The sequence below is a fragment of the Stegodyphus dumicola genome, chromosome 9 (assembly GCF_044657685.1).
Source record: "Stegodyphus dumicola isolate Sdum_Otavi_A_Nest chromosome 9, ASM4465768v1".
NCBI classification, from domain to species: Eukaryota; Metazoa; Arthropoda; class Arachnida; order Araneae; family Eresidae; genus Stegodyphus; species Stegodyphus dumicola.
The window spans coordinates 102,543,851-102,571,387 of record NC_140776.1 but is presented as its reverse complement, the minus strand read 5'-3'; the positions used below and the strand labels follow the sequence as shown (position 1 = coordinate 102,571,387).

The window sequence follows — 27,537 nt, the reverse complement described above, 5'->3', positions numbered from 1 at the left end:
GTGATCTCCCCACATATAATGTTATTAATGCATGTGTGATATTCCCATATAGATTATGTTTCGGTTATCTCCCCATGTAGAATGTTAACACTAATTCCTTCCCTTAAAACGTCCTCCATGAAAGCATCTCTTTCCATAAACATCCCTTTCCTTTGCCCTTCGACTTTGCCGTAATCCCCATAACCCTTAGACAGACGACCACTGCATGTTTTGCCAATACTTGTTAGTGAATTCGTCCATCAATTTTATCAGTCATATCTCCAGTAACCGTATTCATGTATTTCTGTCTATTTAAAACTGCATTTGAAGAAAATTTATTTTACTTAATTGTATACAGTGCAATTTCGTATGGTATATATAGTTTTATTTGTGAAAGTTTTTATGTGGATTTAGATCGTAGACGTACACTTTCAAGTACAAAATTGTTTTAAATAAGAAAAATATTTGCGACGTCAACTTTCGTATAGCGAGTATAAATTGACTGTCACAGTTACACCTGTTATGAAGTAACAATGGCTAAGTTTATAATGGCTAAAGACCGGTAAATACTAGTAGCTCCAATTAATTTCCTATTTGAAGAAAGGGCGGCTGCATGGTACTTTTAAGGTTTCCCTCTTAAGCAGCGTAAATACGAGACGTTCCTCTTTAAAGTCTTCCACAGAAGCATCCTTTTCTTTAAGCGAATATAATCCTAGTATACTTTACTATAATTGATAAAACAGCAAACATTACTGCGTCTCTGTTCTCCAATTTCTAAATCCATAGCAGCAGTTATAGACCTGCTTAAATATCTAAGAAAGTTTTTGTAAATTTCGAACAATTTTAAAAAGCCAGGCTCGGATGTATCAGATTTCATTTGCCAGCCTGAAAAGTACTGATGAAAATATTTTCAATTTCTTGCATTGAAGACGCACAGTTCATGTTTTTAAAATGTTTACTTCATCTTTCGAAAACTCGTTTTACACAAACTCATTGGTCTTATCGGCTCTGGAAGCAAGAAAATCAATTTTTTTCCTACCCGGAATTGGAACCATTGTCTTGGCATCGCCAAATGTATTAACCACATATACCACGAGATTGCGCATTGACAGTTTCTTACACGTTCCATCACTTAAAAGGCGATTAGACAAAAATGAAAAGCTGTTATATGTTTTCAAAAAATATGAGAAATTAGTGCTGTTATCAAGATTTAAACCTCAGATCGTCCAACTGTAACTGTATGCTTATACCAGGAAAGCACACTTGAGAAAGTGCACAATTTCTTTGTATATCGAATTTATCATATATACTAGTGTTACATTTTTATCTTATTGAAATTTCTACTATTAGGTAGTAGATGACTTTAGTCATTAAGTATTCCTTTTATTTACTCCATGCGTAATGTAATTATGAGCCAGTTTTTCCTTAAGTATCTCTATGAAGACATTTTTTTATTCAGTTTTAGAACAGAGAGAATAAAAATGGATAACTATAGCCTTAAACAATCAATACACAAAAAAGAACATTTGGTATCTTCCCCAAATCTTACTAAATAGATGCTGCTTGCTGGCTTATACATATGGAAAAATTCGAGAACTTTTAAACCCTCACAGACAAAGCCCTTCCATGCAAAAACACAGCCATGAATGATGACAACATAGAATTCTCTTCTTCATGTTAAAGACCTGACATGCTCTCTCCTTTCAATACTAGGACGAGGATGTCCGCCGAAAACATCGTGCACGAAAACGTCACGGAGAAAACTACGCAAGGCGAAAACGTCGTGGTACAAAACATCGTGGGAGAAAAGAAAGCAAAGAGAAAACATCGCAGTTCTAAAACATCGCGGTACAAAATATCGTAGCCGAAAATAAAGCGGTTTAATAACTTCGCAAAACATGGTCGTGGAAAATACCGTGGTAAAAAATAAAGCTCCTGCAAATCATCGCATGAAGCATAGCAGACATGCATTTAACAGGCATTACAAGTTCTAAATACATATGCGTATAATGATTTATGAGGGCAAGAAGGTAAGTGAAATATATTTATTTTTATAATTCCTAATTTTGAATTATTTAACACATTTTTACTGAAAAAGTGAGAACGAAACATGAGATTTACAAACTGAAAATGAGTGGAACATTAATGCAATTTATAACTTAACTTACAGAACTCTTAAACTTACATAGAAAACTAATAAAAGTCATAAATAAATTAATCATTTTATAAAATTTTACTGATAATTTATCATGGAAAATTATATTCTAATAAAGTTTAAAAAAAGGAAAATCTGTAGCTGTATGAGATTATCACTGTAAAAATTGTTTAGTTAATTCTCAAATTATTTTCTTTCACGTTTGTTATTCTGATATTCTTTTAGCAAAACTTATATGGTTTAGTTCCGTTTATTCTTTAAGTTCCGTTAACATTTTCATGTACAACGTGCAGAAAATTTTTGGCTGTCAGTTTGTTACCTATGATGAACGACAGCTACATAATAGCTACATAATATTTCAGCAGGCTATTTGGATTTATTTAATTAAACAAAAGCAGACTAGGACTGTGACATCCAAATAATTAACCGCACGCTGTATAACGGAATTTAAAAAATAAACGGAACCAGAACATATAATTTTCATTAAAATAATATCAGATTAACAAACGTGAAAGAAAATAATTTGACAATTACCGTATTTATGCGAATCTAATGCGCATCGTTTTTGGCCAAATGTAGTATTCAAAATTAGGGTGCGCATTAGATTCGATGGCGCATTAGATTCGAGTGCAAAGTTTGCCGATGACGTCAACCAAATTTAAATCGTAACAAAGGATTACTGTATTTCTCGACTACATTTACCATTACATTTATCGTTGACACATTATTGCATAGAGGATACAAACTGCAGAGTACGTAGTCAAGAAATGGAGGGCAAACAGAGAAGAATGTCATATGACGCTACTTTCAAACGTAAAGTAGTTCTTTATGCTGAAAAAAATGGCAATAGAAAGGCAGGGAGAGAGTTCAACGTAGCTGAGAGCAATGTTCGCTTGTGGCGGCAACAGAAATTGGCACTGTTTGCAACTAAAGCTAGTAGAAAGAAATTCACTGGCCTTCGCAAAGGAAGAAACCCTAAAATTGAAGAAAACGCTTTGGAATTTGTACGTGAAAGGAGGGAGAATGGACAACCTGTGACTAGTGACACCATAAGAAATAAAGCAAAAGAAGAGGCTGAGGTTCTTGGAATACCGAAACAAGAGTTTAAGGCTAGCCGTGGATGTGTGGATCGGTTTATGAAGCGGATGGGCTTACTTCTAAGACGCCGTACAACAATATGCCAAAAGCTTCCTGCAGATTTTGAGGGAAAACTACTAACACTTCAGCGGTATGTCATCACACTTCGGAAGGAAAAGAATTTTTCAATGGGGCAAATTGGCAACGCTAGCGAGACGCCAATTTGGTTTGATATGCTCGTAACTACACCATTACGAAGAGGGGGACTAAGGAAGTTATCATCAAAACTTCGGGATGTGAAAAACAACGCGTAACAGTGATGCTGGCAATAACAGCAGACGTGTGCAAACTTCCCCTTCCTTAATCTTCAAACGGAAAACATCCCTAAAACCCCTAAGAATGAAAAGCTGTTCCCAGATGATGTCCTGATTCGAAACCAAGAGAAGGGGTGTATGACGGAATCATTAATGCTTGATTGGCTCCGAAATGTATGGGAACGCCGTTCCGGTGGGCTCTCCAATCCACCATCAATGTTTTGTCTGGACGCAGTTCGTGGTCATCTCACCGACGACGTAAAAAAGAAGATGCACAGCCTAGGCAGTGATCTTGTTTTAATTCCTGGAGGGATGACGTCTGTGTTACAACCCCTGGACGTTATTATAAATAAACCTTTTAATGGGTACGTTCAGGCGGAGTACAAAAAATGGTTTTGTGAGCCAAACCGTGAATTGACCCTGACAGGAAAGATAAGCGTGCTTCACCGCACATTGTTGCACACTGGGTTTCTGCAGCCTGGAAAAACATCGAAGCACCAATGATTATGAAATCTTTCAAGAAATGCTGCATTTCAAATTCATTGAATGGCAGTGAAGATGACGTGCTCTGGAACGCCGAGGATGACGATGATGAGGATGAGGAAAGAAGAAATGAATCTGCTTCTGACGAAGAGAGCTGCGAGGATTCCAGTGATGAAAACATTAATGAATAAAGACGTTTACTATTAATCACTGATTCTAGAAACTGTTAGCTAGATAGAAATATTACGATTTATTTCATGTTCATATTTTACGATAGGTACCGTATATAAGGTAGTGGTAATTAACAATGATTGTTTCACATAACAATAGCCCACTAATAGGTTAATTATATGTTCTGCTACTTTACGTATAAATCCATTGTTATATAAAATATGGTATCTAAATTTAAATAAAATTATCATACCATGGATTGATAGTTTATATGCAAATCCATTGTTGTATAAAATAAGATTCAATAAATTCCTCATACCATTGATGCGCATTACATTCGCCGACAAACAGTTTTTTTATTATTTAAAGTTTTAAAATGGGGATGCGCATTAGATTCGATGGCGCATTAGATTCGCATAAATACGGTAATTAAACAATGTTTGTAGAGATAATATCATACAGTTACAGTTATTCCTTTTTCTAAAGTTTATTAGAATATATTTTTCATGAAAAATTATCAGTAAAACTTAATAAAAAAGATTAATTTATTTATGAATTTTATTAGTTTACTATGTAAGCTTAAAATTTCTGTTAAGTGCCATAAATTACCTTAATGTTTTACTCATTTTGAGTTTTTAAATCTCAAGTTTCCTTCCCACTTTTTCAGCAAAAATGTATTAAATAATTCAAAATTATGAATTATAAAAATTAATATATTCCACTTTCCTTCTTGCGCTCACAAATCATTCATTATACGCATATGTATTTACAACTTGTAAAGTCTGTAAAACGCCTGTCTGCGTTGTTATCGTCATGCGATGATTTGTAAGAGCTTTATTTTTACCGCGATATTTTCAACGACGATGTTTTTAAACTGAGAAATTATTGAACCGCTTTATTTTCGATGATGATGTTTTGTACCGCGATGTTTTAAGAACTGCGATGCTTCCTCTTTGCTTTCTTTTTTTCCACGATGTTTTGTACCACGACGTTTCCGCCGCGCGTTGTTTACCCCTCGACGTTTTCGTCAGTAACCGGAACGAGAATAGTATCCCATTAAACAACGAAATGCAGCTCAGAGATAACTTCAACGCACCAGAAATCCTGTAGATAAAACTAGATTTAACCAACTGTGTAACGCAATGAAATCTCAGACTAATGTACAAGCACAACTCGACTGGTCCAAATACCTTACATAACTGTCCACGGATTCGCTGTGGAAAGCTCTCAAAAGATATAAGAAACGCTACAACAACATTCAGCCCCTTAAAGGCCCCGATAGGATCCATTACACTGAAACTGAAAAAAGCAGAACTTATTGTTCAGCATCTGGAATCTCAGTTTCGATTTCGCAACATACATGACACAACAACAGAAAATATGATTACTAGCTTTCAGAAAAATTACTCTCCCAATCCACGCACTGACAACATACCCCCAGTCATGCCGGAAGTCCTTGAATACATTCAACGACTCAAGAAGAAGAAACCCCCAGGGCACGACAAGATCTCAAACCATATGACTGAAAAATTCCCAAAACAGACTGTGTTCATCTACGTCAAAATCATTAACCTGATCCTGAAATGGCAATATTTTCCTCAAGACTGGAAGCTTGCTACAATAACCCCGATATTAAAGCCTGGAAAAGCATCAAACAAACAGATTCTTACAGGTCCATCAGCCTACTGCCATGCCTAAGCAAAATTACCGAAGCAGTCATTCTTCAAAGAGTGAACAAGCATATAGAAGATAATAATATCCTCATCCCTTTCCAGTTTGGATTCCGAAAGAATATAGGCACAACAAACAAACTGTACAGAGTTGTTGAAACGATTACTGAAGGAATAAAAAACAAGAAGAGCACATTTGGAATTTTCCTAGATATTTCCAAAGCTTTCGATCGCATATGGCTGGAAGCACTCCTTAACAAAATATACAATCTAGGTTCCCCAGATTACATCATAAACATAACTAAATCCTACGGGATCGGTAGACATTTCGTCGTTTATATTTTCGGCACTTATTCTACACAACGTCTCATATTAGCATGCGTAGCCCAGACGTCCCTCCTGGCACCCATACTTTGTCATATTTATATGAACGACATTCCTACAACACCCAACACGACACTCGCAATGTACGCAGATGACACAGCGATCCTGACGCAATGTGCAGTTGTTGGATCAGTTATACAACTGTTACAAGATCACATAAACATACTTGAGATTTGGCTGCAAATATGGAAAATCCTTGTGAATATGGACAAGACGCTTGCCATATTGTTTACCAAGGAAAGGAAAATTGATAAAAACTTGCATTTCTATGGAGCATCTATCCCTTGGGCTTAGGAGGTCCTTTATCGCTAGGGGTGATCCTCAGTAATTCTCTCACATCGACCAAACGCATAACATCTCTCTTATAGAAGTTTGGAGCTCGTAAAGAACACTATTCCCCTTAATTGCTAGAAACAGCGTTCTATCTATAGACAACAAGTTACTCATTTACAAATCAGTATTGCGTCCCATGCTTTGTTATACCTGTGCAGTATAGGCATATTCTTGCAAATCGGATAGAAAGAGGCTCCAAACAGCCCAAAATTGTATATTACGTCAAATTTCAAACTCACCCTGGTACATTCGTAATAACCTTATCTATTTGAACTCAAAATGGACCAGCTTAAAACTATATATTGTAAATTAGCAAGGAAGTTTTTCGAAAGCCAAAAAAATATTCAAAACCCTGCCATTAAAATATGTAATTACGACATTAATGATCCTGCTAACTGCAAACGCCCTATTGCCATACTTAATGTAAATATTGATTGATGTTTTCTTACTGTTATCTGCATTACTATTCAGCACTTGTTAGTCCAAAGGGATTTGAATCCCGAAGGACTATTAGTTTCGTTTTGGCATTTTGCGTCGGACTCATAAATGTCGGTTCACTTTTCAAACTGTTGCCACAAAATGTTAGAGTCCTGCATTATATTTGAAGAAATTAAATAATGAAAAATCTGCATAAATGTATGTATATTTCTCGTATTGTGATAAAACAACGGTACATAGAGTCATCGAATTTTGAATAACGTAATCCTCCAACGAATATGAGCATGTGGAAGACCAAATTTGAAATTTGAAATTTGTTTTATGATCGATTTCCTATTTTTTAAAACTTTGACGAATTTTTGATTAACAAACTCAAGGATTTCAAAGCGAGCAATGGCAACGTTGTGCAGAAAAAACATTTTTATCTCCAGCGCGTGAGTCTCTGTATCGGAAATTCTAAAGATATGCTCGTTTTAAAACTATTTTGCGATATTGCTGTTGCACTGGATCTTATGGTTTAAGTGCGAGGAACATGATATTTAATAAAGAAAGGTAACACACAAAATGTTAAAAAACGCCCCTTTGGAAGTAATTTAAAATCTGAAACATTTCAGATTTTGTTTTTTATTATATATTGTAATTATGCACATATTTTGTATTTTGTTTGACAGGACCAGTGTCAATTTGATATTTCAAATTTCTCAAACTTATCCATTATATACCTGCCTTTTTATTTTTTTCTCCTTTTAAATTTTTCACCGAAGGAGTTACACCTACTTCTTGCTTTTTCTTCCAATGGTTGTATGTCTCCCTTTCAGAATATTTGTCCCCGGCTCGAAAAGCTTTCACCAGATGCTTCCCCCATTAGTCGACTCTGTTTCACTACACCTTTTAAATTCTTATCTCATATTATTTTGTTATTAATAATTTAATGTTAATATCTTCCTTAACTTTATTACCTTTTTATTATAATATAACGACTTACCTTAAGGTTATTTGTGACAAAATTTATTATGTAACTTGTGATTAAAATCTCTTCATATCGCTCAATTTTTTTAATTTAGAAATTTCTTTGTGTTAATGCACACATAATTAGTAATTTATATTTTTGTTCGATAGAGGTAGAGCCTTCGGCCCAGGTAACCAGGTGTATACATCATTCCCCCGTGAAAGAGAGAATGTTATCAAAACCACACGTAAGTGCAGAAACTGAGGACACTGAAGCAACGAAAAACGAATCGAGGGTCTCATACTATGAAAATTGCGAGCATCGAAACATAGAAGGGAACGGAGCAGATGGATAACTTAGAACGTCGTAGTGCAGTTGGCTTTCAGAAGTTTCACCAACAATCATGAGATTTCGCCTGAAGTTGGGGGGTTTAAGATTTTAAATAAAGTGCACTATTTTAGCATTCTTCGCCGATGTGGCGAAAATGAGACAACCGTCTAGTGACAGAAGCAGTTGGCAAAAACTCTTCGTTTCCATTTGATTGAGTAAAGGACTTTTTTTCCGCGTTGTTGAGCTGGTAAAAGACTTTTTTTTAGAAAAACTTTTAGCTGCTTTAAAAGTGGTATTCAAACTGTCTGCAGGAGTCTTTGCTTTTCTCAGTTCTGGAAAATACTAATAATCTCTTTAACTATGCTTAGCCAGTTTGAGCTATTACAATTTTCTTCGTCATTGTTTTCTGAACTACTTCAAACAAATTAGCTGTATTTTGTTGGTTTCTTGGCATGAAATTTTCAGGATTATCTATGAGTTTGGCAAAATTGTTTTCAGTGTTTGAACGTAATTTGAGAAGTTTCCTGAATATTTTAGGGAGCTTCGAAATTTGATTCTTATAATCTGGACACACACAATAGTTACTTATATGTAGATCTCCACAGAAAATACAAATGGAAGCTCTTTGCTTGTGGCCGCAAAGTTTAATGACGCCATTTTTTAGTACCACAGTAAACAGAAAACGTAAATTTCGAAATCTTTTAATTAAACAGTATTAGAACAATGCACAGTTTTTAACCATGTAAACGTGGATACGAATCATTGCTCCGTAGAAAGACAGCCTTTCAGCGTGAGTTGCGATAATCAAATAAACAAAACAAAAACAATTCATGGTAAAGTTCAAAACACTCGATAATGATAACTTACTCAGGTTAAGCTTGAAAAATTGTATGGAATAATAGCACTTCGGTTGATCTTGCAATGAATAGATTTCGCAGCTATAAATGCCTTCATCTTCAGCTTTCAATTGAAATATTTTCAGCCTTGCGTAGTGACCTTTAATAAAATACTTTGTTCTCCCACGGTATTCTTCTCCCACAGAGTTAAATTCTTTCCTAAAGTAAGGATCTGCACTCACATATATATAGGTTGGAGGCTGGCTTTGGACGTGCTTCTTCCAAATGGCAACAATGTTTTGATTACAAAAAGGAAATGCTTCGCACATCAGATCTTCTGTGTCTCCAATGTTAAAGTTGGAGTTTTCCAGTGGACCTAAACAGAATAATAAAAACCTTATTAATGAATGGGACATTAGTAACGAGAAAAGAAGAAAGGACTAAGGAACATTAATGTACAGTAAAAAAAACTCCCAAATTAACTGGGTTATGCTTTGACCACGCCGACCGCGACCATGACCACAAACACACATATACCATTCGAGCCGATTTATATGCGAAACAGGATGTATGGGCGTGAATCATGAAGTACGGATTTTTCCATTCTTATGTTTTCGCTGTTTTTTTTCACTACGCACAGATTTAAGGAAGCAGAAAATTACTTTTAAGTAATCTAAGATTATTTGTATTATTTGTATATCATCATATGTAACTGTTTGATTATATTGTAACTTTTAAACTATTTAAACTGAAATTGATATATTTTCCACGTTTAATTTTGTGCATTTATATAATGCTAAAAATATGAACTATCATATAAACGAATCTTCACGTTTATATGAGAGCTTTCATAGCTTAATTTTTACTCTATATACATAATTTTTGAATAAATTGTAATAGTTATCTATTATTGCATAGTAATTGTTATAATAATTACTTAATTATTAAATTTTATTCTATAATTTTTATCACAATTATTTCTAATAAAATAATTATTATAATTGATTACAATAATTCCTCCATAGTAAATTATTATTATAACGACATTGCACCTATTAGTATTGATATTTCTTTATTGTTAAATTCATAACAGTCCGCTAGTTGTACATTTTTAAACGTCTAAATTGTTTCTCAATATTTTTATCCGGAGTCGGTAAATGTGTACCCGAAATATGTTCTGTCTCCAGTGCATCAATTTCTATTCATAAATTTGGATCATCTCTATTCTTTAATTTAAGTTTAATTACATTAAATTATTTTGTTTCCGTTTCCCTAGCACCAAATGTACAAATGGAAAGGCTTTCCTTTCTAACAACTGGAAAGTTAAATCTTTTGGAAATAGCTGATAAAACAAAGGCTTCAGTGGTAGAACGCTCGCTTGCCACGCGGGCGGCCCGGGTTCGATTCCCGGGCGATGCACCAGATGCGCATCGGTGGTTTTAAGATTCAGTGGTAATCCAAGTTTGTCGAAAGTGCGGTGGTTCAGCAAAACATAATATCACATCTCATGTCAATAAATTAAAATCAAAAATCAATAAAATATAAATTGATTTAATTAAATATAATAATATCTCAACCCCGGAATCGCACATCATCCATCGAGTCTCAGCACACACTCAATGGCGCTGTCAGCGCCCTCTAGCGTTAGGCGGGTCTTACCAGACATTATATTTAGTAATTATTACATACCTTTCTTATTTTTGAACTAAAATATTATATATTAATATACACTGAGAAAAATTTGTTAATAATTAGTCACAAAAGTTATATTACAATAAATAATTATTATATTTCTTTTTGATTTTTGGCTAAAATCTCTACGCATCATTATACATAGTTGAAGTGGGAGAGAGGGAACCAGATTAATTTTAGATAAAAAGAACGAAAATAATTCTTGCACAAAAGCATACAATATTGCCAAATGCAACGATAAATCAACTGCGATCAGAGAAGACTACGCTCAAATAGGGTAAATACAGGTTCTTTTTTTTTTTTTTTTTTTTTTTTTTTAATTACTGAAAAAATATTAGACAGAAAAGTATTAGATAAAATTAAAATTCCATTATTTTTTTGGAATCTTTTTTTTTTTTTTTTTTTTTTTTAAATAAGCAATGAAATGTGCACTTTTTATGTAAAATTCTCATGCTACGAAAAAAAATTTTGAAAATTTTTGATTTCCAGCATTGTACGTCGATGCGAATCTTAAAGTTTATTTCGGCGAATATGAAATAAAGACGCAAAAGGCAACTGACAATAGGATCGCCGATGACACAGGAACTTTAAATAAATGACATGGGATTCCCTCATTCAATAGTCAATTTCTTCTTTCCGAAGATGAGTGAACTTTTATGTGATCTGTGGCACTTTATTAACCTCCTTTCTAGAAGATCCTAAGTGTTTTGGCAGAATGCCAGTCAAGGTTGACGCGGTCGAAATATAACACCACAGATTACAGTCTACAGTTAATTCACATTAACGATTAATCCAAGAGAAATTACTAAAGCTCAGGAAGAGAAATAAAAATTATGATTAAGAAAAATTGATAAATTATAATTACCATAAAAATTTTATAAACATTTTCTTTTCCATCTTCAAAGAATTTAATTTGCAGAATAATTTCAATTTGTTACATAAACTAAATCGTAACTTAAAATTAAAAAAACACACAGTAAATGACAAAAAAAAAAAAAAAAAAAAAAAATGTCATTAGGGAACTAAAAACACTGTTAATAAAGGGCATCAAAGAGCAAGTTTTCTTTATTGTAATTTTCCGTACATCACTATCAGGAACAGATCACGATTTAGTAGGCTAGAAACACGATAAATACAGCTATGGCGGTAAACGAGAGAAACAACAACAACAAATCTGAAAGGTTTCAGATTTTAAATTACGTCCAAAGGGGCTTTTTTTTTTTTTTTTTTTTTTTTTTTTTTTTTTTTTTTTAAACATTTTGTGTGTTACCTTTATTTATTAAATATCATGTTCCTCGCACTTAAGCCATGAAATTCGGTTCAACAACAACATCGCAAAATAATTTTAAATTGAGCATATCTTTAGAATTTCCGATACACAGTCTCGCACACTGGAGATAAAAATGTTTTTTCTGCACAACGTTGCCATGGCTCGCTTTGAAATCCTTGAGTTTGTTAATCAGAAGTCCGTTAAAGTTTTACAAAATATGAAATCGATAATAAACAAATTCTAAATTTAAAATTTGGGCTTCGAGATGCCCATATTCGCCGTAGGATTACGTCATTCAAAATTTGATGGCTCTCGGTACCGTTGTTTTATCACAATGTGAGAAACACACATTTACGCAATAAATGTATGTGTGCTTGTTTTGTGACAATGCGAGAGACATGCATACATTTATACAGATTCTTCATTATTTAATTTCTTTTGTTATAACACAGGGCGATAATATTTGGTGGCAACAATTTGAAAGGTGATACGGACATTTACGGTAAATCGACGCAAAATGACAAAGCGAAATTAATAGCCTTTCTGAGCTAACTCTCCTTTGGGCTAAAACTTCGACGAAACCAAAAGTGGTCAGGCCTCTTAGGTATTAAACAAAGGCATATTTAAAAACATGTCTAGTGAAAGTAATTACTTTAGAGTACATTTTACATTAGGTAACTGTCCGCACTAATTTCTTTAACGTATCTTATACTATAATTTATCAGAATCATAAATACAACAGATGATTCCAAACATTATTAACATTAACTACTCCGTAGCTTATCTTTTGCCCCTTTTCATACACCGTTTAACATTTCAATATATAATTCCATTTTTGATTTATAATTGTTTATTTCGTGTTGCAATCGGCAATATCTAATGCCTCTTTTAGAATATTAATAACCTAGCATGTTGTTGCGGTCACTAATCTTGCTTGTCTGAAATCAGACCGGCGCACTAGCGGCCGAGCGGTTGAACATGTCGCTAGTTTGGTCCAGGTTTCGAATTCCGGAAAACGGGCTGGCTGCTTGGATCCCTTCGTGATTTGAAATTACAATAATTTTGACTCTGTTGAATTGCCCTACATTTCGTCGTTATTTGAACTCGATGACGAGTGTTATTACGACACTTTCACTCTGATTTCAATAAGTGTTGAATACTATCTATATGTATTATTGTAACAGTAATTAATGTTTAAACTGTTTTAAATCATTTTAATTGATGTTTTAATATACTTTATGTTTAAATATTGTTGTTATTATGCAGTATTGGTAAATTTACTTGTATTATATTATTTTGCTCTTTATAGTTCTTGTTGAATTGCATAATTCTGTGGTACAATTTTATCTTTACTCATTATACAGCTGATTAATATATATGTTTAATGGTGTTTATGCTACATTACTTTTTGTAAAATGTCTCGCCCTTCTGTAATACCTGTTGATAGTAATCAAACTCCTTCAATAAGTGATTTGGATCCATTTACATTGATACATTCAGACATTTCTTAGAAAAAATAAAGGTATTATATGAAACTATCCATACTATAGCAGTAACATATAAAGGAAGCAAATTTGTCCTTCCCTCAAATTTAAGAGAACCTCTTTGTAAATCCTTAGACGCCTTCAAACAATTAGCTGAAGAAGGCCCAGATTTTGTACCTAAGCCTCCCACAACTGATATTGGTAGCAATAGCTCGACTGTTATTTGTTGTGAACTTGCCCATCTTAAACAGGCTTCAGATATCTCATTTCCTGTGCAAGATACAGTAAATTTGCCAACTCCACTCGCAGGCTATTCTTACGCTGCTGCAGTGCAGCATTCCATCCTTCCAGCAGCTCCTGAACCGACGTTACTAATATATCCAAAAGATACGACAACTAGTCGTAAATTGTAGGATAAACTTTCTAAGGAGTTCCCACTTCCAAAAATTGGAGCTCAGGTAACTGCTATACGTTCAATTAAAAAGAGTGGTCTTGCTGTTGTCTGTTCAACAGAGATAAGAAGAAACTAAAAGATACCTTAACATCTGAGAGAGCTTCCTCACTAGTTACTATCAAGCAACCAACATTAAAAAATCCTTTACTAGCCATTCATAACATTCCTACAGATCTTCCTCAAGAGGATTTAGGGGAAGCATTTCTTACTGAATTTGGTTTAGACACAGAGTACATAAAACCTCTTTTTCGATTAAAAGAAAAGAAAAATGTTAAGTGGATCTTCCAATGTAAGCCCGCAGCTTTCAATACAATTATGCGAGACCCCAAACTCCATATTGGATGGCAGTCTCACAACATCACAGAACATTTAACATCAAGAGATGTTATAAGACTGAGACTCCCGAGAGTGTTCCTCGGATTTTGCAGCCTGCATCAATTGTCTCGACGCAAACAAGAATTCCAGAAACCCAGTCCCAGTTGATCATACCGCCAACTCCAACGCATGCTTTTGCGATCAGAAACAAGTCGAACGAATGCGCCAGAATACCACATATGTCTAAAGGTGCGATTCATGTATCACAGAGTGCTTTGCAATCATTTAGATGCTTACAAATAAACATGCAGAGATCTCGGACAGCTACAGCACAGACAATAGAATTTGCATTAAGAAATCACATTGATCTCATATCATCTCGGCTCAGGAGCCGTATACTAGAGACGGTCAAGTTGCTGGTTTTCCTCTTCTTTGGACAACCTTCTCAAAGGCAGACACTTTAGCACCTCCACGTGCAGCCATTATTAACTGTAATACACAAATTTCTCTCTCAATTTTATCAATTAATAGAGATCAAGTTGCTGTAGTTTTAGAAATTCGAAATTTAATAGTTGTTATTTATTCAATTTATTCTCCTCCTACGGATGACATTACCCCAGTTATTGCCTTTTTAGAAGAGAATCTTCGCATTATTGGTAATAAACACCAAATCATCAGGGGGGACATTAATGCTCATTCAATAGCATGGGGTTATACAACAACTGATCCTAAAGGTCGCCTATTGGAGGATTTTATATCTTCAAAAAATTATGTGCTTTTTAACTCACCAGACTCTGCGCCTACCTTTGATGGAACATATGCTACTGGATGGCCTGACTTAACTTTTACTAAAGCAAATACTGCACATTTGGTTCATAATTGGACTATTCATGATGAAATAAGTTTATCGGACCATAAATTCATTACGTTTGAAATAACCAACAATGGCTCAGTTCCTATTCTCATTAGGTATAATCTCCCAGGTCGTAAATATCGTCAATTTACGAGAAAAATTAGAGGAAAATTGAACCAACTGAGAAGACAACTATCTTTGCAAACAACTCCAGCTGCCTTGGAACAATTTACGGACTTGGTTTTAACTACAATCCAAGATATTTGTCAAGATCTTCTTCCAAGGAAAACAAATAAAAAACTTTCAGCTCTCCATTGGTGGAACGGTGAATTAAGAACTCAACAACAGAAATGTCGAGCGCTTAGAAGAAAATTAAAATTTGACCGTCGAAATGGTATCACCTCAAATACTTTGCAACATTATCAAACAGAAAAAGCAATTTATAAACGTATGATTATTCAATCTAAATTAACAGCATGGAAGCAATATTGCACTCAAAATCATGATCCATATGGACTTCCTTACAAAATTGCAAGGACAAAAATTTTTCAACCTTCGCAAACTCATCTAATAGCATCTTCTACTTCGACTGAGCACCCAATACAAGACACAATAGAATCAATTTTAACCCCCTTGTTTCCATCTGATGATCCTTCCACGGATTCTCAGTTCCAGACAGAAATTAGAAATAACTTAACAATTCCTGATACTGCAGACGATCAAGATATAACTTTAGACGAAATTAAAACTACAATACGAAATCTTCCTAAAAAACGGGCGCCAGGGCCAGATGGAATTGATTATGTTATCATCCGAGCAACTATTAATTCTCATCCTTATTTCTTCAAGGACTTCTTCAACAAACTTTTCCATTTAGGACTTTTTCCTAGGGCTTTTAAAATTGGCAGAGTGGTCTTATTCCTAAAACAGTGTCGAGACCCACATAATCCTGCATCATACAGACCCATATGCTTACTCTCTGCATTGGGTAAGAGAATAATTGTTTTACGCTTAAAACATCATTTGCATGTGCAAAACTTTTTGTCTGATAATCAGTTTGGTTTTCCACCTGGTAGATCCACTGTTCAGGGTTCAGGTATTGTCAAAGATTGTTAATGATTTGCAATCTAATAGAATCAGTAGTCACCACAGCGCTTTCATTAGTATTGATCTTCAAAATGCTTTTGATACGCTGTGGTGGCCAGCAATTCTGGAATCATTAAGAAAAGCTCATTGCCCTAAGAATATATTCTTGGTATTTAGAAGTTATCTATCTGAACGAAAATTAATGTATTTAACTAACCGGGAAGTAATAAACCAAGATACAAAATCGTGGCTGTGCCCAGGGTTCCTGTGCTGGCCCTGATTTGTGGAATGTAACATTTAATTATGTTCTATCCTCCACTTGGCCAGCACATAGCCGTTTACATGCTTATGCTGATGACACAGCTTTTGTTGTCACAGGGCGAACAAGAGATGAACTGCAAATTAACTCCACAGAAACTTGTAATCTTTTTTATGAATTATGTAATAATATCAAACTTACAATTTCCTCTTCAAAGTCAACCATTCTCCTTGTCCCAAAGAAAGGAAAATCTTTAAATCGACGACCGAGAATTACAATAAATGGTACCAGAATTGGTATTAAAAGGCAGCTCAAATTTCTCGGTATAGTATTTGATGAGAAATTAAATTGGATTTTGCATCTGCAGGAATTGAAAAGAAGAACAACTATCATTGCAAATAATCTTCGCCGTATGTATGGACGCAAATGGGGTATTAGTCCGTACATACAAAAAATATTATATCAAACTGTAATCGAGAAGATGGTTATATATGCAGCTGCAGTCTGGGCCGACCCTATACAGGGTCGTAAGGCCAGACTATTGCAAAGCTTACAACGACCCTTTGTATTACAGATTACCCGTGCTTTTTGTACAACTTCTTCTAATGCCTTGACTGTGCTTGCAGGCATTATTCCATTGCTTCTACGCACTCTACAGGAGGCAGCTTATCAAACAGTTCGCCAATTGCAGCAATCTGTAAATTTTCATGATGACATATTTCTTCCAACCAACTATGAAAAGCAAACACAGCATTTGGATAATCATCCTGCTCAACAAGGATATGGACTCAATGCCTTTTTGAAATGAGACAATTTGCCATCACTTACAGATATTCACTGATGGTTCGAAAATTGAGCAACAAACTGGTTGTGCCCTTGTGGCTTATCACAATGAAGACCAAATATTTAAATGGTTAGGACATCTTACTGCTGAAAACAGCGTTTTTCAAGCAGAAGCGATGGCTATTCTTAAAGCTGTTCAATATTTTAAACAAACCGGCGAGATGGAAGGTATAATAATAATGGATAACCTTTCATCTCTTTTTGCAATTAAAAATCCAAGGCATTCTTCGCCTATTATCTCTGCCATTCAGCAGGAATTGCACATGTCCGGAAATTCTAAAATACTGATGGCCTGGACAAAAGGTCATGCAGATAACATTGGCAATATCCAAGCAGATTTGTTTGCAAAAATAGCTGCCCAAAAAAGTATTGATCATATTGGTGAAATTGAAAACCTAATGGTAAAATGGCCAATTTCGTATTTTAAAAAGGAAATTTTACTCAAGACTATTTCTGCGTGGCAAACAAACTGGGTGACTCCGACACAGGTCGTCGTACTTATTTTCATATTTCATATGTTGATATACATAGACAGGTTACCAATCATCATTTGGTACGTTATATTACAGGGCATGGACCCTATCCAGTTTACTATTATCGACATGGGATTTCAAATACTGATATGTGCGTATGTGATGAACTTGGAAATCCTGAACATTATGTGACTCAGTGTCCTATTACACAAGATTATCACATTCCCATACCAAATACTAACACTCGTGCATTTTGTAAGTTTTTAATTAAACAAAAATACTTAGTTAAAAATCTGATCAAAATTATGGAAATACTTCATTCCTATGGTACTGACTTGTGCTTGGTAACATAATTTACAATTTTAGTATATTGTACGCATACATGTTAGTGTTAATCTACTATTCCCATATGTCAACTTATCACATGCTTGGATTGGTATTTGTCTAATTGAATCTTCGTTGAATTTTGTTCAATAAGAATGTTTATATATATATATATATATATATATATTATTATTATTATTTATCTTTGTTAGAAGTACCATTTGATATATGCATTTACTTTTCTATTAGTATCTGGATTATTTTAATATTTGAATTTGTATTGTATAGATCTTATCGATTGTATTGGGTTGTTTTCTCGATATGTCTTTAACTTGTTATGCATTTATAATTATATCAGTATATATCTACTGACTGTATTTGAATATGCATTGCATAGATATTTTAAGAATAACATTTTGCTTTTGTATTGGTCATATGTTCGGATTTTTATTTGAGTTTATTATTATAATTATATTTTAATACTGTTGGTATTTAATTTGCATACCATTCTGTTGTAAGAATATGACTTTCTTTTGTATAGTATATCTATATCTAACATTGTATACTACTACTCTTTAACTTTATGTTTTGCATTGATATGCATAGTCCTTTAACTTAGTATTGTTTTGCACTGATGGTTCATGAAATATTAACATTTGTACTCGTAATTACATACTCGTGTTTGCATTATATTGTACTGTTGGAATTGTATTGTATTATACAGTCTATTTATATTTACAATCTCATTATGTACCAATTGATCATTGTATTATAATTGTCAGAGAATTTCAGTATTGTTATCATATGTACTAATATTTGAAGCAGTAGTCCTTTAACTTACTATTATTTTGCACTTATGGTTCACGAAATATTTGCATTTTTAATTATATCTTACTTTTTACATTGATATTGTACTATTGGACTTGTATTATGCAGTATATTTATAATTGCAATTTCATTATGTACCAATTGCACATTGTATTATAATCGTCAGAGAATCTCAGTATTTGCTATCATATGTACTAATGCCTGGACGGTTGGGTGAGCGTTGTGTGGAGGGCGCTTTTGGTCAGTTTGACTGCCCTCTGGATGGTCCGAGAGTTGGGCCTCGGCTTTTGGTGCTGGGCGCAAATGTGGCTCCTACACATTGGCTCTAGACAGTGGTGGGCGCGGTGCAATACAGATTAACCATTATGGTAAAGGGACAGTGCCCGTGCTCCCCGTTACCTATACCTGTACCTATATGTAAGGATATTCGAGCTAATTTTCCCTAGAAAGTCTTCAACACAGAGGCAGATAGTCTTTGTGAGCTTTGTCGTAATTAAATAAAATAAACCAATCTGAAATCAGAGCAAGCAGAAGAAATTCATCTTGGCAAGGAGACAAGATTGTGCTTGTTGTTGGCAAGAGCCTTGGGGACTCTACAGACGAGGCTTTCCAAGCTCGTCAAACAACACTTTTATTAATTCCAAACTCTTTGGCGGCAGACGTTAATCTATGCTCTTTCGCAGGTTGCCCAATCCTCCTACCACGTGTAAAGAAATCCTGATGTTTTTTTGTAGCCGTACTTGCACGCATAGCCGCCCAGCCGGTATAGTGATTAGTGAACCTGACTGCGGTATCGATGGGCCCAGGTTCAAATCTCGGAGAAGGCATGGTTGTAATTGTCCGTCCCTTCATTAAGAGGCAACGTTGGCTGCTTGTTACGTGCTTCCATAATGAAATGGCTACCAATTCCGGCCTTTGTAGTGGTATTAAATAAAGTGCCCGGCCATATTGTACGTGCAAAAATACTTGCACGTACAATATGACTTTCACTTGGTGGAAATGCACTTTTCTTTCTTTTTTTAAGTTAGCTTGCACAGTGCGCTCTGATTCCTTGAGTTTTGCGTGCTCTGACGTATACCCTCATGGCGCTGATACATGCATATGCATCACCTTTATACTGTTGTCCTCTTATAGACCAATCTGACTGTTACCAGCATTTGGAAAACTTTTGGAAAGGGTCATCCTAGGCCGACTTTGATATCACCTAAATCAGCATCCGAGTATCCACTTCTCACAATATGGCTTTAAAGCTAGATTTTTCACAGATCACGCAGTGCAGAAGTTACTAGACACTGATACTCTCAACAGAACTGATGTCTACCATACAGCAGATGTTGCTCTGAATATCAAATGAGCTTACTATTCGCAGCAGTAGCCAGATATTATTGCCGAATTCGATTACCATCATTGTCCTGTCTCGATTCGGCACCTGCTGAGGAGATACATAGAAAATCGGAACACAAAAAAATTATTCTGATCGTTTCACCATCAACCTTTTTTTTTGGTTGTTTATCTTTTTAACCTTATTATTGATAAACAGATTTAACATTAGTATATTACTTTTGTTAGGTGCTCCAACTTACAACGTTTGGGTATGTTGTAAAGACATTCGGTTAACTGAAAAAGTCGGAAAGATGGAAAATGAGCAAACGCCTTTGCGGGGAATCGAACTGCGGACCTCTGGAATGAGCGCCTAGTGTGCAGACCACCACACCACGAAGGAATGCCAAGAAGGCGGGAGAAATACCTTATATACTACCCTTTTAAAGGGCGACTGGGGGATTTTAGAGGAACCAATCGTCAAATCCTGGGTGGGGAGAATCATCATCCACCCCCTTTAGTTTGGGCGCCACTGTAGAGACATTAGGTCTTTTTGGAAGCAGGAGAGGTTGAAAAATTAGCAACGCCTACCCCGGAAATAGAACCGCGAGCCTCTCAATTACGTTCTGAGCGTGCAGACCACTACACCACGAAGGCTCGCTAAGAAGGCAGGAGAAATACATTATAACATCAGTACCAATTATCAAACGTTATAAACTGCCAGGACAGAAGATCAGTTCCTTCACCAGTAAAATTCGCAACCTTCTCAGAGAATTAGAACCGCAGTTAATGCAGGCTCAATCTCAGGAAGATATGGAATCATTTACAAATTCACTACAAAACACTATCAAAGAGGCATGTGAAGAATCTCTTCCACTACGTAGTACCAAACAACTCCGTAGACTTAATTGGTGGACGGGAGCTCTCCGCACGCAACAACGCAAATGACGAGCCTTTCGGCGTAAATTAAAACAAGACAGACGACTCAATTTACAAACAGAAACAGTACAACACTTTCAACGAGAGCGCGCAATTCATAAGAAAATGATTATAGAGGCCAAAATCATTTCGTGGAAGCAATTCTGTACTAACAATAAGGAAATTTACAGTATCCATCATAAAATTATAATGGGGAAGCTATTCAAGCCGGCACATCTTCATATCCCTACTACTCTGCCCACCACTACTCATTGTACAGAAAAAAACATCCAACAAATCTTGTAGGGTTTATATTTATTTTAACTAACATTTATTTTAAGTTTAAACTATCTTTCCCGTCAAGCCTTACTTTCCCCTGGAACTGCCAATGCCAGAATATGTAAATTTTAGTAGAACGCGCAAGGATTCAAATTATCAGCGGAAGTATTCTGATTTAAATAGAAGGAAACAAGTTCGGTGAGAGAGAGTTATTCTTACTTAGCGAGCGCGGAGGTGGAAATCGAGAATTGAAGAACCCCGCGTTGCGGCCTATGTGCTTGGCGGGAAGTAGTTGCAATTGTTCCAGTGAGCTTCAAGTCTGCCGAATTAGCTGCGGTATTTGTAAAACGCGGTGAGTTAGTTATTTTAGAGAGCCTCGTAGTTAGAATATTGTCTTTACTTTCTTTTCAGGTTCTTATTTTTATTTGACTGCCTAGTGGGCACAGTCTGTAAGCGTCAAGAGGACGCCATTGTAATTTATTACGTTGAATAAAAAGGGACTTAAACCCTTTATAAGACTCTGTGGTTTATACAAGCTTTCACAGTCACCTCTTGGTTGCGTGCTAGTTAGAGGCGCGCAACGTTATATTGGCGACCGAACACTTATCGAACTGAAATGGCCGAAAACTGGATGGAAGCCGCTGGACAACACCAAGAAATGACAACGCAGTTAGAAGGATTTGGATACCTGGTCCAGACTTTGAGAGCATCAATCAAGCCAAACGTCTATTTCGACGGAAAAAATTCGGTGTCCGTATTTTTAGAAGGTATAGAAAACCACTTTCAGCTCTATCCTGTGCCTGAAAGACAAAAAGTTGCTATTGCCACATCAGCACTAAGAGGACAGGCCGCGCTATGGTGGAAAAATATAGGCAAATTTCTTCTAGGTGAATTTGGAAGCCCGACGTATACATTTGAAAATTTCAAAAAATCGTTAGTAAAGGCCTTCCCCATAGTGAAAGATCGCGCACGGCTGGAAGCCGAGCTATATAGTTTCTATCAACGGGATACAGCACAGTTGACGGACTTTATTTTACGAAAAATCAAGCTAACGGATATGCTGTATGGCAAGAAACCCGATGCGGAGATTATTGAAATAATATTACCAAGATTGTTACCCGCTGTTCAAGACTACTTTGAAATTAGAAACCCAACCACATTGCAGGAACTTTTCGAATTGGCTGTCAAATTTCAAAATCGCAGAATAGCGGAAAGAGCGAGAGGGAAAACATATTCTCAAAGTACCAGAAGGAAGGAGGAAACCAGAAATGGAAATCGCTCCTATGGGGGAAAGAACTATCAAGCTAACGCATCGAAACTCGAAGGTCAAGGCCCAAAAAGAAAATTTGAAAATAAGCATCCGCGTACCCAGAAGACACAGATTGAAAGGAAAGCTTTAAACGACTAGAGGGGCCTGTGAAAAGGAGGGTCCAGTCCCCGGAAGTTTTAGAAAAACCCTCAAATAGACATCTAAATACAGTCATCGTAAAAAACTCACAGCTACCAATTATACAAGTCCTGGTTGGCGATGTACCAGTAGAAGCCCTCATCGATACAGGGGCAGAAGGAAATTTCATGAGTGAAAAGTTCTTCAAAAAGAATTTTTATAGGATACGACTATTTAAAACTAGAAATACGGAAATTATAGCGGCGCAAGGAAAACATGTCACTGCATCGGGAAAGTATCATTAAACTTACAGATAAAAGAGGAAAATCTCAAAGTATTAATTTTTGTGGTGAAAGACCTCCAACACTCTCTTGTTTTAGGTATGGACTTTTTAAGGGCCGCGAGGGCCAAATTAAATTTTCAAGATAGTTCCGTGGTGCTGGACATGGACCAGAGGGTGGGGGAACCGGTGCAGACACCTGAATTGGACCTTAGCCATTTGAATGACCAGGAAAGTAAAGCAATACAGCAAGTGGTGAGTAATTTTTCTCATTTATTTTCAGAAAAACCGGGAAACTGTCAGATCGTGACTCACAAGATTCAATTAAATGCCGAAAACCCTTGTAGGACTAAACCGTATCGCTATGATAAACAAAAAGACTTAATCATCGAAGAACATATTCAGGAGATGTTAAAGAATAAAATAATAACGCCCATAAATAGTGAGTACGCGAGTCCAGTCGTACTATGTAGGAAAAAGAACGAGTTTCCTCCTTCGGATAAAAGGGCTTGGAGGTTTGCTATCGATTATAGAAAACTAAATAGCATAACTAAATTTCCAGTTTACCCTTTGCCGGTTATAGACGAGATCATTAGACAGATCAAATCGACAAGATATATGTCTACTTTGGACTTAACGTCTGGCTACTATCAAATAGCTATGAGACCCGAAGATATACATAAAACCGCGTTTATAACAAAATCGGGCACTTATGCATTTTTACGCATGCTTTTTGGGTTGTGTGGGGCCCCATCAACATTCCAGAGAGCTATGGACATTGTTCTAAAGCCTGTCCTAGGAAAATCAACTTTAATTTATCTAGATGATATAATTATAACGAGTAGTACGTTGGAACAACACATTAATGACCTCGAACAAGTTTTTAAATTATTAAAAGAGGCCGGTCTTACAATTAACGCCTCAAAATGCAAGTTCGCAACTAAAGAACTTAAATATCTCGGTTATAAAATTTCGCAAAAGGGTATAGAAACGCAAGATTCAAAAATAAAAGCTATTAAGAATTTCCCACCGCCCAACACCGCCAAGAAACTTTCGTCTTTCCTTGGACTATGTTCTTACTATCGATCTTTCATAAAAGATTTCGCTAATATTGTTGAACCACTCTTAGTAATCAAAAGAAAAAAGAGTAAATTTACGTGGACAGCTGAAGCTAACACAGCTTTTGAAAGATTAAAAGAAGCGCTTATTAATGCCCCTGTTTTACAATTCCCTGAGGGGGACGAAAACCTGGAAATTGCGGCAGATGCATCAGACTATGCGGTGGGTGCGGTTCTTATGCAAAATAACCATCCGCTGGCATTTTTTAGTAAAACATTGAATGAAACACAAAGGAATTATACAGCTACAGAAAGAGAAACATTAGCCGTATTAATGGCTGTACACAAATTTCGAGTTTATTTCGGCAAATCGCCAGTAACAGTCTTTTCGGATCATGCGGCTGTTGGTAGACTTTACTCGGGAAAAAACCTAACGCCCAGGTTAATAAGATGGGCTTTAAAACTCTAAGAATATAATATCACAATAAAATATAAACCGGGTAAGGAAAACAATGTAGCTGACGCACTTTCTCGTATAAAACTGGACGATGAAGGTAATGAACTTAAATGCGCTGTGTTGACTTCAAAAATTTTAGATTCTAGAGATACGGTTATTACTGAACTGAAAGCTGATCCTGAAACTGTGAAATAATAGATAATTTATTATTCTATACGAAAACAACAAACGAAAATCTTGAGCATAAGCCAGTGATCCCAGCCTCGCTTCGATTAAGCATTTTGAAGGAGTTGCACGAAAAAAAAACAGCGGGCCACCTCGGGGTCAGAAAGACTATAAAAAGGGTACGCGAGGCGGTATATTTCCCGCAATTATACAAAATAGTAACGGCGTATGTCAGGTCCTGCAATCAATGTTAGTTAATAAATGATATTAATTACAGCCCGGCCGGGTACTTAAATAGCATTCGCGCTATATTTCCGAATGAAATTTTAGGCATAGATCTCCTTGGTCCCTTCCCCCAGAGCGAGTTAAATAAAAATCGTTTTCTTTTAGTAATAGTAGATCATTTTTCAAAATGGATAGAAATTGTTCCACTTAAACGCGCGTCAGCCAAAACAGTCGCAGATGCATTCTTACACAGATACATTTTAAAATACGGTGCACCGATAAAAGTCATTAGCGATAACGGAAAACAATTCATTAGTCAAATATTTGAAAACATATGCAATGGACTTGATATACGCCATATCAAAATGGTTCCGTATAGACCACAGGCTAACATAGCAGAAAGAGTTAATAAAAACATTGTAAAAATAATTTCGCAGTTACGTTAGCACACATCACAAGCGCTGGGATGGCTACATAAATGAATTAGCTTATGCTTTAAGAACGGCACATCATGATACCAAAGAAACTCTAGGGGAAAAGAAGGCAAGCTCTCGTAGACACAATGTAAACCACTTGGCTCGCCCTCAGGCAAATTTCGAATCCAAGTCAGTATGCGGTGAAGCAAACACGCAGGGTGTAGTCGAGGCGGAAAATCGATCTTACTTTAAACGCTCGTGAAGCAGAAAGCGTAAATCTTTTATTTGATAATTAGCTTTTACTATTTTTTTTTTTTGAAAATTTTGCTTTGCAGTATATGATTTTTTTATTTTACATCCACTTTTTTCGTTTCATAATTATTCATATTAATACTTAAATATTTCATAAATGGTTACTATTAGTTTAATACTTCGTTTAATTACGGCTTTAAAATATGATTTAATTTTAAATGCCATGTAGTACGTATGTACGCAATTTAATAAATGTAACGTTTGTTATTGCACATGACAGAATTACTGAGATATGGCAAAGCACACAAAGGCTATATATTTAATAGTCTGAAATACATATCAACCGTTAGCAATTTTAAAATAAATAAATGATGCACTCTTCAATACAATTTTATTAAAGATTTTTGCTTATTCAGCTTGAAAGAAATAAAGACAACACATATAAATTAAGATATTAAAAAATTTATTTACACAAAATTTCATACTAAGATACACAATTATCAAATCACTATGACATAATATATAACAAGCAAATGTATGATTTTTCATACAATCGCTGATAAAATCTTTTTCCCTCTTTTGTTTCAAATAAGTTTTCTCTGAGCTAACTGTTAAAGATATATCAATTAACACAGTATAACAATAATTAGATGACATTATTTTCGTGCTTTTTAAGAATAATACATTTTAAAATTTTATTGTAATTTATGTGTTTTATTAGAAATTCTTTTTTCTACTATTTAAACAAAAAATTTGGTAAAATATTCATAAATTTTTGTTTTAGAGATATATAAAATTTTAGATTTATCATACAGAAAAAATAGCAAAGACAAAAAAAGGAGAGAAACCATTAAAGCTATGCTAAGAATGTATACTAACATACATTCTTAGCATAGCTTTAATGGCAGAAACTACAACAATAATATATCTTTTAGAAATCAAATTATTCTGAAATTTAAATACTTAGATCTCACACAGGTCATATTTCTGTAAATTAGTAATTTTCATAAAATAATAAACTCTGTAATATTCAATGTTTAGGAGCACATATTAGAGATTAAGAGATAATAGTTAAAAAATAACTTCTATATAATAACAAACAATCTATGTTAGTTCTTTAAGAAACATTCAATATCTGACTGAAAATTTTAGATTCAGTCAATATTGTTTTGGAAACAATCTGAATTTGTCACTTATGGCTACTAAAAACAGTTTTGAGAGAATGTGAAAATTTTGGGATTATTTTCCATATTAAATTCATTGTTTGCTTTCCCCCCAAAAAAGGAGGGGGAGGCAAATTTGAAAAGAAAATATATTTTACAAAAAGAAAAGCAAACTAAATCATTCTATACCAATGATAATAATGCATGATGTTAGAGCACCATTATTCAATGCTTACAGCAATGCTGCAAATTTTCATAAAAATGTCAATAAATATATCTTTTAACGTGCTGAATGCAGGAATCTTAAAACTGCACATTTGTAAGAGTATGAGAAAAATCATCAACTGAGGGGTCTGAGCAGTATAATGCATTTCCATTCATCAAATCACAAATAAAAGCATCTACATGGAAAACAATATCTTAATATATTATCCATAAAAAATGGCTTGGTATGCATTTTGTATTAAGATAATTTTCAAATGATTTGCATAACTAGTAAAAGAAGGAAATTTTTATTATAAAATCTCAAATAATGGAATCTTTTTGTATAGAATGAGATACTGTAGCAATAAATTTCCTATTATGCACTTCACAAAGTATTTCATATTGAAAGGAAA

At 35.0% G+C, this 27,537-nt stretch overlaps 1 protein-coding gene across 2 annotated transcripts in view; it reads right to left on the bottom strand.

Moving 5' to 3' along the window:
* Positions 1 to 27,537, bottom strand: part of LOC118200998 (uncharacterized) — a 69,043-nt gene that overhangs the window by 2,417 nt on the left and 39,089 nt on the right. For both annotated transcript variants that reach the window (XM_085824530.1, XM_085824531.1), the window contains exon 3: positions 9,151 to 9,495. In XM_085824530.1, coding sequence (XP_085680656.1) covers positions 9,151 to 9,495 — 345 coding nt within the window. The remainder of the gene's footprint in view (positions 1 to 9,150; positions 9,496 to 27,537) is intronic.